General features: G+C 37.9%; 1 protein-coding gene across 1 annotated transcript; it reads right to left on the bottom strand.

Moving 5' to 3' along the window:
* Positions 1–2,285: 2,285 nt before the first annotated feature.
* LOC143352473 (uncharacterized) lies at positions 2,286–5,075 on the bottom strand. Its single transcript, XM_076784987.1, has 4 exons — positions 4,901–5,075; positions 4,609–4,782; positions 4,412–4,544; positions 2,286–4,316 (listed from the first exon to the last, which is right to left on the bottom strand). The coding sequence occupies exons 1-4, from the start codon at positions 4,934–4,936 to the stop codon at positions 2,656–2,658; spliced, it is 2,004 nt and encodes a 667-aa protein (XP_076641102.1). The 5' UTR covers positions 4,937–5,075; the 3' UTR covers positions 2,286–2,655.
* Between the last annotated feature and the right edge of the window lie 7,028 nt (positions 5,076–12,103).

Raw genomic sequence — 12,103 nt, 5'->3', positions numbered from 1 at the left:
AGGAAAAATGCTAAGTTGGCTAGATCCTTATCCATTCTGTTAAGTTCTAAGGAGTATATCGACGGTCTTGCCAAGTATATCAAGGATACAAATATGTATAATATATTGTAAGAAAATGTACCGTGTTGCTAATGACCTTTGATGTTGAAGCAACATTAAACAATTAAATTATATATATATTCTTAATCTGGAACACGCTAATATAACGATCAGTACGATTTACGGTCACTTCAGCAATTTTTTACCGTGAAACTACAACATTTTTTAGAAAACGAACTTGCCTGTACGCATATTCCTACTTTCCAACGAGTTCCACAAATTTTTAGGCTGATACAAAGAGGGAACATAATTTCCTGTTTTGGTGAAAGAAGGTCCTTCTCTTTTGAGTTTCTTGACTCTTTCGCAGGCTACAGGATTGAAACAAAGAATTATTTTGATTTCATTAACCATTTATTTTGGTACTAACATCGAGTTTGAGGTCAATCGGCCGAAAAATCCTAAAGATATTTTAAAAAATCATCGACTTCGACAATTTTCGAAGTACCATTTTCGGAGCACGTTCTTTTAACACTAGGTTTACGGAGCACTAAAAGTGAGAATTTCACATTACTTTATCAAAATACGAAGAACGTGTCTATCCAAGTTTTTAGCCATTTTTTGAATAATATATACCGAAAGAAATAAATTTGTTGAGTAACCCCACACAGATGGATCTTCACGATCGGAATGATCGTAACTTAAAAATATTAGAACCCGTCATTTTAAACCTAGTGTTAAAAGCCTGTTGTTGGTCATCATTTTTTGAGTAGCCCTTTCAAAACAACCAATTCCAGCTGAATTGATAAAAATGCTGCATACTCGTTCAGATAAATTATGTCATTATACCAGGCGCTAAGGTAAGGCACGTGAAGAAATGCACCTTCATGCGTACAAGTTAATTTAGACATTTCGTCTGCACAGCGTCGTTAGCGTCGGCCATTTTATCGGCACGCCAGTCGTGAAGTCAAGAGAGGAAAGCAAATTTTCTGGACGGAAGATAAGCCAGCAGAATCGTGTGATCTCGTCGTCTCGTTAGTTTCCATATTACGACTGTCTGACGGAAAAATATCCGCGGCAAAAGGCGCAGCCGACGACATAAATATTTATCGTTGTGTTAACTGGTCGATCGCGTCGCGGAATTGTAAATGTGACTTTCCTCGGAAGTGGATCATCTAGAAATTCCTGGTATTACGCAACGTCGGCGGGATTATTTATTTAAATTCCGCTCGGGCCTCATCAACAATCTGTCTCACATGATGCAGAGCATTATCGACCTTTCTACTCCCTCTTCGGAGTTACCGGTCTCTCCCACCCTTCTTTTCTTTTTTTCTTTTTGTATTTCTTATTTGCATCGTCGCGGAGAAACTTTCCAGGTTTCACGGCAGCGGAACCACCCATTGCGATCGAAAGTTCCTTCTGCCAAGACCGTCGCAAGGTTTTGAAAAATCTTTCCAACGGTGTCGTAACGATTGAGTCAATGACACTATGCGTGTACGCAGTCGCTGCATATCGTAGGTATAGGTCGTGCAATATCGTCTCTGCGGTACACAATAAATGCGTGACGTATTGCACGCGTGTTGGCTCGGCAAGCCGTGTCTACTTCCGCAAAGCTGCAGTTTGAATTCGAATCGACATTCTGTTTATAGAACGGGGAACAATGTTGCTGGACAATTGAATCTGTAGGAAGCGACCAGCCAAGAATTTAGCCGTTGTTCCTTCTGTTGCATAAAATGCTGCATCCCTGTCGTTACATAATGATATCCTACGGTGTATACTGAATGCAATCGGTTCTACAAGCTCTTTCATTCTAGCATAATTTAATTACTGGTATATCTTTTTCTGCAATAAATTGTTTCTCGCAAAGATTTTCTAACGTTCGAGGATGCTGTACAGTGCGAACAAAGTATAGCATGCTTTAGCTTTGAATTTATATTTACACATTGTGTAACCGGGAGAAAGATGTTCCCTTAATAGAAATCATAAAAAATTATAGAGTTTTTAAGAGATAGAAGTAACTTAATGAAACATTCGTTGCAGCATGTTGACTTAGTTGAAACAAAAAAAGAAATGTGTTGGAGCATAACCCATTGCAATTAATATGCATACGGATTCAGATAGAATCCATTGATAAAATGAAATCGCAAGGAAAGGTCACTGGCCATTGAATTCGCACAGAATAAACACAGCTCATTTTGTAAAGAAAAAATTTCTTTAGTTTTTCTTTTGTGATACACATACTTTCAAATCGCTAATTACATAGCAGTGTGGAAAGTTTAGTTGTAAAAGTGAATTAACGTTCAACACAACGTTGAAATTCGGAAATGAAAGATTTTATTGCTATGTTTCTCTTCTTAAAGTTGTCTATAAAAATGTGAAATGGCATTAAATTACTAACTATACATTGTGTCTATTTTACAATATTAATATGGTGTACTTTTTATAGTACTTATTATTTTTATCTCTAGAAATGATGCAATGTTCAAATTTAAATAAAAGATCATTGTAGCCATCGTACAATGCTATAAATGTATAATCTTTTTCCTGAATAATTAATATGAATAATTATCTATAAACGGTTTTAAATACAATAAATAAATTTATAATACACAAGATAAGTTAACCGGGATTTGTATTTATAACTGTATTAATGATCCCTTCATTCTTTGTATTCGAATTTCTTTCTTGATCACATTTTTGTTCGTTAGAATGAAGGCCTGATGTGTGATCAGTTTCAATCGCTATTCTCATATCAGTAGAGTTGTTGCTAGACGCAACATTATCACTTGCTATATTAGAATCACTACTACTACCACCGCTATTAAGACTCGCAGCGGCAGTTTGTTTTAAAGCTAAATATTCATCCACAGAACCCAGTGGATGTCCCTCTGAAATGTTTTTATTTACAGTTTCTATCACTGGCGATGAGGATGGTGAATTTTTATTTGGGGAGCCAGATAGTTTAGACAACCTCTGACGTTCTCTTAACCGTTTTCGTATTTCTGATTGTATTTTCGAGTCTTTGATCACATTTTGAACATCATCCGTTTGATAGTATCGACTTGCCCACGTTTCAGCTCCATTTGGCTTTTGTGCAGAAAGCGTTTCTGTTTCAGACTTATTTTGTTCAGTCTTCGTAATTTGCTTCTTCTTATTTTTGTCGTTCTCACTGTTCTCTATATCGTCAATGTCGCAGTAATTGTCTAAATCAATTATTTCATCCAAATCACTGGATTTTTCTTCATCCAAGTTTACTTTATTTGTTGCCTCTGAATTTTCTGTTGGATCTTCCTTTTTCAATACTAACTTATCATGAACCTTTGACGTATTACTATCTCTGACTTCACTTTCATTTGATTTAACATTTTCATTGCTAGACGCATCATTCTTCGTGCTCTTTTTATGTTGACTTTCACTATGTGATTTTACTTTATGCATGCTTGACTTAGAGCTTGTATTCTTTTGCTGTTCTTTTGTATGTGACCTTCTCTTTACTTTTTTCCTTTTTGTATTAATTTTTGCATCGCTGTCAGTTAAATTATCGCTGTGAAGCCGTTTGGAAGCTTCATTTTTATGTGTTTCAGATGCATTATCTGTAACATTATTTTCTTTCAAATTATCCGAATCAAAGGAATTTTGTGCAGTATTTGTTTCCTTGTTTTTGAGATCAACATTTTCTTCGGTTTCCATAACACGTTCGTTTTGCAATTTTTTATTTATACGTACTCCGCCATGAGTTTCTCCTTCGCTTTCACTAGACAATAACTCAATGGTGGTAGTTGGTTGAACTACTAATACTACATCTTCATCTTCAACATTACTGCTCTGTTGAGCACCAATAATTCTTTCCAACTGTCTCCTACAACTTTCTTTTTCTTTCTGTTCATCCTGCTCACTTTTATTTCTAGCATTTGCAACATTATTGTCTACAACAGACTGTGCAGCATTCGGCACAATATCTTCTTCTTTCCTTATTAAAGCTCTTATTGCTCTTGCTCGCATTTCTAATTCTAACAAATCTAATAGACTATCACCTTCTTTTTCTTTACGTTTATCCATTTCTTCCTCTTTCTTTATTTGAACGTTTTTGGGAACATTATCAGGAGTTTTCTTATTGATAGCTTTATTGTCACCTTTCTTTTGAGTTAAAAGTTTCACTTTTTGTTTAACTCGATCTTTGTTCACTTTTCCTTTAACAGCTTGAGAACCTGCTTCCTTTTTAAGTAGATCCTCGTCGGTAAACCATTCCTCGGTGTCTGAGATAATTTCTAAAGACGGTCCTATTACCACAAAAATAATGATATGAAATACCTAAATCTTTGAATCCATGCTTCTAATGTTAATAATTGATTTCCATCTTTAATTTCCAATGTACCTGAATCATCAGATTCAGTTGTATCTGAAGAATCTGTCATACTCTTCCCATTTAAAATACATAATATACGAGCTTTAGACATACCACTTAGCTCGTTTGCACACCATTCTTCTAACTGACATAAATCCATTTTCTACAATGATTAGAAAATATTTTGTATATTGCAAATAAAAAAGTTATGTAAATAATAACGATACCTTTAGTATTTGAGGTAACATCATTTGTATTTTTTCTGCTTTCACAGACTTGAAAAGTTGACGAGCTAGTTCTCTACGGTCTGATAAATATTCTTTAATTGATTTCAAATCTTGCATGTCTACTTCCTCATCCGATGATAGGGAGGAAGATGAACCAGATGAAGATTCGGCATTCTATAATTTATTTTATTACTTAAAAGTAAATCAAATTCATAATATGCTTGAAGCATTTGACAGAAATATTCCACATCCATTTTAAAAGAACAATGGTGATGTAAACGGAGCCAATTACCTTAACACTTTGTGCACTTTTTCTTACTTTCGACATGTTTCCTTTTTTAAGTACTTAGTACGTACAAAATTCACAGAAATGCTTCATTAATCTTTAAAAACATTATGTGACTGGAAGAAAAAGAAACACCCAGGATTTCCCTGCCAAACTTTTGCTCAAGCGATAGTGCTGCACCATGTGAACAGATGATAGTCTGCAGATAGTGGCGCCACTTCTGGCATAGTATCCAAGTGCTCTCACAGAGAGCATCCTCTTCTGCTAATATACATTTATAAAATAGGAATTCAAATTATCGACGTATTGATAATATATAAATCTACGTTATCGACATCCACCACAGTCACTCCACCTAACAGATAATCAATGGTACCACCACCACAGACGAGGTATAGGAGTAGTAGACCACTCACCATTTGGGGTTTCGTGTCTCACGATCTGAAATACCGACATGGTTAACAAAAACTACATTTCTTACGCCCTCTACGCCGACGAACGATAAATGTTGCAACTAGATCCACGTGAAGCTTAGACCATATCACCGACGAGATATTTAGATTCTAAATAGAGACGCGAAACCCCATATGGTGATTGATCTACTCCTATACCTCGTCTGTGATATGATATGTGAATTTTTAAAGATGTGAAACGTTAAAAAAAATGAAAAATTGATGTGTATAATAATAATCCCTTTTTAATCGTACCAAATTCACTTGTAGAAACTTAAACCGTTTACAGTTAGAATTATGTATACTTACTTAGGTATGAATTATAGTAACATTGAAATCTTCAGTAGCTTTAAGAAACATGCCAGAAAGAGCATAATGTGCTAGTCTTCGTAAAACAAATAACATACTGCTTTATTGTGAATTACATGGCATTGCCCTGAAGTTTGACTGGACGAAAAGGAAAAGGAAATTCCGGGATGTGAAATCTCGGGGAGAAATGATTCCAACGGCGTTGATCTTTTCATTTTATTGTACCAAAAAATTTCATCTCGTTCAATCATTATTAATTCAATATAATATATTTATCCTTTATATTTGTTATATCTTATTTATAATAAATATTTGTAATAGTGTAGTGTTCATTGTTATTTCTTATTGTGTCGCCATGAGCCATGAGAACGTGGAATTAGCGAATTCTTAATTACCATCACTCTACTAGCTAAAAAAACATTTTGTGATCCTTAACAAGTCCATGAAACATCATTATTTTTTTTTTCATTTTTCAACAGAAGCGTGCCTCGTCGACGTTTCTGCGCCGTACCTATTTGACCGTTTTTCTTTATTTTTCTCTTTGTTTTGCTTCCCTTATTTCCCAAGGAAATGAAATACGGAGTCACACACTCGCCTGTCTATTTCTGTTCCAGACTTTTTACGAAAAAGATTGTTCGGATTTCGTTTCTCCATTGGTTTCAAAATGACGTGTGAGCACTCGGACATACAATAGACAATCCATACGTCGAAACAATAGGTACCTAAGGAAATTTTTACAACTAGCTTAAGGCTCTAGTCCCCATCGATCAGTTTCAATTAGAATTTGTACGAGAAACGTACCATGTATCAATTTTATCGTGTCGAATCGTCCACATGCGAAACAATTCAAATCTTTTTATTTTCTTTTTTGTTTCCCGTGATTCGTTGTCGTTAAAGAGCCAACGCACACAGGCGAATTTTCAAGAATTGGCGTTCAAAAAAAAAGTGAAGCACGCGCAGACAATTTGATTCGAAGTTCACCGCAATTAACAGATAGTTAAAATCCGCGTATCAATAAAACCAGATTTTCCATTAATTTCGCTTCGTCGCGGTAATTAAATCTCAGATGCTTGCAACACTTACGTTGCAACAGAAGTTTCTCGAAAAGAATATGAGGTCTGATTTATCAGATAGTTCATATATTTTAACCGAAATGCTTTGGCTGAATATAATTGTTTCCGATTTAGCAGAAAGATTTATAGAAGTCTCTACATTACTATTATCAGAAACAGTCTTCATTCACAAGAAAATGTTCCCCTTGGACAATATAAATCGAATTTCAAAATTTCCTTTTTGGTTTGCTTCAATTGCGAGGAAAGAATACCTTACATGGAAGTTTTTGGGAATGAATTCTACATTTAATTATAATTTTTGAAGTCAAAGTTTCGTGCACTCTATGGCCAACTACATACATTTTAATTACTGTTCGATGAAATCTTTTCTCAGAACAAAATGTAATCGCTCAACTTTAAACACGCATAACTTTTGAACCAGTGAATTGCTCGCCTTGAAACTTTGATTTTTGGCATTTTCTCGTCAAAATGTGCAGAATCATATAGTAAAAAGTTAAAACTTTCTGGGTTGCCAAGGTGAAGTTTAACCAAAAATTCTTTTAAAGGCGAAATATTTGTGCAGACAAACGATCGTTAAAATTTTGGTCGCCGTTGTCGTTTCTGCACGACGCAAAGTTATCCAATGATCTTCGCAGTAAGAACTTTCATGATTTTTCGCCTGTGTGCAACGAATCGTTCGCTCTCGTTTACACGGCAGCGGTGCAACGTAACTGATTGCAATGTACTAAGGCCTTAACGTGTCAAAGCAGCGGAGCTAATTACCGTTATACAGTAAGAAAATATATATACCTCTACGGACACCAATAATTCGATCTTCGCGTTCGTGCGCAAAGACGTAGAGACGCGGTTCCCGAAAACATCGTTTAACTACTGATCACCCCGTCGCTCGAAACTCGGAACGGCTGAACGTTACAATTACCCTCACTCCCCAACCTTTTGGCACCTATTATACGTCATTCCATTCGTTTTAACGTACTCAGTACGAATATTACTATCGTTTTTGGTTGAAATTATAAGTCCCCGAGATATTTGCAGAAAGTTTTCTTACTTGCACATTGAATTCTACCATTCTGCGTCTATGACGCAGGCGACAAGGAGCTTCCCACTTGTATTACTCAGAAGGTAACATTTAGGTTTGTTTACATGTCGTTTTCGGCTACCGTGGGACGGACAGCAACCAATACCAACGTGGCAGGCCACTTGTCTGTTTGTTACAGATGCGGCCGACTATGGCTGTGACCGTGCCTCACAGATGCCTTACAGAATTCAATGTGCTGGTAAGAAAGTTTTTTTGCAAATATCCCGATAACTTGTAATTTCCGTCAAAAACGAAAGTCATACTCGTATTCAGCATAAGAAAACGAGTAGAATGACGCGTAACAAGTGGCATAAGCTTGGTGGGGCAATTCGGAAGTTCTTGCTCTCTGAACAAGTGCTCCGTATGCTTTTTCGCTACGTTTCCGCCTCGGCTTCTCTTCTCGCATCTTTACCTCGTATAAAGCTTAACTTTGACAATTTCAACGAGAATCTCGATTCCTCGTAAACCCTGCAGCGCTCGTGCATTCACGCGGTCTACGTTTCATCGATCCAGCAGACTCCGAATAGGCTTACATCGTGATCCATTTTCCATCGCCCTAATCGACCGTTACAGGGCGAAAACTGAACTGAACACATTCGCGTATGAGAATTTCTTATGTTTCTTGTCCGGCATTGTTACGGATTAAAGTGACGCTTGTAGGCTGGCTGACTGCAGAGTTAATGACGTATCGTTTTTCCGTGTTGTTCTGCTCCGTTTTCGCGGACGCGTTTCGGAATCTTAATGGTTAGTCTAACGTCGCACGCTATATGTACCGAGAACGCTTCTACACGACGCGCGCCTAAGCTTAGGATCTCATTCTCCTTGCGATCGAGACGACGATCGGAATTTCTTTGGAAGATCGATCGCGACCAGTCGATCGAAGCGGCTGTTCACCTCCGTGTAACTCGCCAATTTGAAACGTCTAAAATAAAATATCGTATTTCCTCCTATTCCTGCTTCGGTGAGTTTCCTATTGTGCATCTTCTTTCTCTTGATCGGTCGTGTATGCGATTAACCCTTTCACCGTTAACAGTGCCTACACGTGAGATTCTGTATCCATGACGATTATCTATCGAACAAAACGAGGCTATTTGTATTGATAGAGTAATAAAGCGGTTGAACGACTCCGTTTTATAAACTACTGTTATACGGTTATAATAGTTGTACAGCGAGTAGAAGAGGTATACTGAAGCGCAAGAGACGAGTGGTCCTATTTAATAAACGATCGACTACGAACGCCGAGAGATCAATAATCACGGTTAGGGAACAATCGAAGTAATCGAAGCGAATGTAATCATCGAACATGACTAATTTATCAATTATTAATCACAGAACAGTTACATGTGTAATCACACTCGCTTCGATATACCTACTGGTATCATTTACTTTTCAATTAGTAATCGTTATTATCCATTAGTGTAGACGCACAATTTGTTTTCTGAACAGTTCGTCTTCGTCTGCGAATGTTTATGATTATTGATTATTCCCTGCATCGAGATATAAAATAACTAACCACGGCGAATCGCTCCGAAGATATGTTGAAGGTGAGTTTGTGGTTATTTTAAACTCAATAATTATTTTCAAGGTTCACAGTGTTACAAACTTTGTTACTTTCATGTTTGATCGGATTTATGAATTCACTATACCTCCTCTGGCCATCTGTTTCCTATCCTTTTGTAAGTACTTGCGTTCGTGCCCTCCACAGTGAAAGGGTTAATATTTCTGAATTACTATTTACGAACGACTCGCAGAGAATTGGGTAGGATGCTGTTCCTTGTCTTCGTCGATCATTGTTCTCCGTGTCAGGGCACACCATGTCGCTTACAAATCTCAAAACGCTATTTCAACATTGCAGGCGTGCACTGGAGAATATATTTTTGGACTCGTCTGTACATCCAATGAATTATTCTCGTCCGCCTCGATGAAAATAAAACAGCTTGAAATTTTTGGTCATACCGCACAATATTCTTCCGAAACGTAATCATCGTTTGCCGATTAATTGACTGAAAAGGATTCGGATACATCAATGTTCTTAGTTGGGAAGATTAGATATTCGAACAACTATTCGATAAGATTAATTATCTAAACATTAAACGCCTGCTCGTTTGCTCTGTGTTCTTTGAAATTATACTTTCGATAAAAAATAAAGAATTGTGTTTCCGTTTATTTCGAAACATTTAAAAGACAACATCACATCGAACCAGCGTAAACATTTGTAAATGATGAGATATCGATTTCATGTTTAGAGTAAATACAATTACTTTATACTTTAGGTACAACAATTTCGACAGCCATCAGAAATTCGTGCACAGTTCCCTCTCACCTTTAGCTTCGAGAAACGCATTATCCTCTAAGATGGTGGTTCTTAACCTGAGGTACGTGCACCCCTGCGGCTACCAGGGGTGCGAGAGAAGTTTCGAAATTTTCGACGGAACATTCAGTTTTCAATAAATAAATTATCTTGCAATGGATGTAATTTCCTAAACAAAGAAATAGAAACACATTTTTCAAGGGAGTGCCAGAACTTACTTTTAGATTGAAGGGGGTGCCGATCATTGAAAAGGGTAAGAATCACTGCTCCAAGAGAAAGTCACGTTTACAAATAAAGTAAGAGAAAAAAAAAGAAGAAGCGATCGATGCAAGAATCGAATCAAATATATTCTCCGTAGAAGTAGCCTCGACCGATCCGATCGGACAATAACGATAAGATTTGCGTAGCTCTGAATCAGCCATTATTGCGAGTGCATATGTTGGCATCGTCATTAAAACATTAGATAACATCGATGATACAGTATTATGAACGAGTAGCAAAAATATTGCTATTTCCTTGTCTCGGTGAAAGTCCTCCGAGGGTGGGAGATAAATCGCTCGAGCAAAAAGGAATCCGAACTTCCTGCGTGACGCTGGAAAGTATTGGAAAGCAACGTAACGTGTGTCAAGGACGAAGCAAGAATAGTTGTCGCCGTAACTGTGCGTAACGCGGATTTCTTGAAAAAAAAAAAAGAAAAACGTTCTTCTTCGACACGTTCGAACAACGAAATGCTTATTACAGTGATACACGTTCAGCCGAATCTTGAAAACGTTCCAGACGTGCGCGGATTCGAAGAAAAACAACTACTCTTGCTCCAACAAATTGGCAGAATTTCGCGCGGCCATGCATTTGAACAACAAGGTATGCTCGTTTGAAAACTCATGGTACGCACGATGAAGTTTTCACGAGCCCGGCCGGACGAATCGTCGCGGAACGACGCAGGACGTCGTCCGCTCTGTCCGATAGTAAAATTACCCAAAATAACGCTCGCATTCGCTATGAATGGCATCCCTCGTCACCGATTGCTTTTGGAGTTGTCCCACGATCGTATACTTACGTACTTCTCTCTCTCTCTCTCTCTCTCTCTCTCTCTCTCTCTCTCTCTCTCTCTCTCTCTCTCTCTCTCACTCTCTCTCCCTCTCTCACTCTCTTTCCTACGATCCGAGAAAGATCGTTCGCTCGAGAATCGCCAATCCGATTGGTTCCATTATTCAAACGCGTTTACAATTCACGCCGTCTGCAATTCGATCGTAAATAACGACTCCTTTATAATCTTTCTAGGAAACCACGGAAAAGATAAGAAAGCCTTCGAGCACTGATATTTTGAAAATATTCGATCAAACTCTTGACTCTTGACAAAATTTTGACTCTGTTCAGTCACGCGTAAAGATTCCTTCATGTTATTACTGGACTGCGGGTCTTTATGCAAAACAGAAGTTGCTAATGTCAATTGTGAGTAACAGAAAATGAAAATGCGTTTGCTCTTGTCGTAATTTTAACCCTCGGACTCCTGCGAGTTCCAGACCCACGCCGATATTACAGTACAGTTTTCTTTCGATATAAGACAATGGCTCGGGACCGGCTTTCGTCGTGTTTCGGACGAAGAGGAAGAAGCGGGGATACCGATTTTCTTATTTCGAAATGGAAAGTGTCGTCTTGTATCGGAATAAATTGGTACATATTGGCGGGTCACGAATGACTCCGGCACAGTGTCGCCAGATGAGGGGAGGGAGCACGAATCGAGGGAAAAAAGTTACCCTCTCTCTGCCGAGACGAAACGCGTCACGTGACCAGGCCGCGACGGAAGAGTGGGGAATAGCGCGGTGGAAGGGGAAATTAGAGTGGGGGAACAAGTCTTGATCTGGCGACTCTGCCCCGGCATAGCATACGGAGGGTTAATAAGACGAGAACGATATAATTATGAAATGTCTTTAGTTTCGTATTGGGTCAATGTTTGCCTTGAATGCATGAAAATCGCAGTCTAGT

Source organism: Halictus rubicundus, chromosome 3 (genome assembly GCF_050948215.1).
Source record: "Halictus rubicundus isolate RS-2024b chromosome 3, iyHalRubi1_principal, whole genome shotgun sequence".
NCBI classification, from domain to species: Eukaryota; Metazoa; Arthropoda; class Insecta; order Hymenoptera; family Halictidae; genus Halictus; species Halictus rubicundus.
The sequence above is the reverse complement of the archived record's forward strand: the minus strand, read 5'-3'. Positions and strand labels throughout refer to the sequence as shown.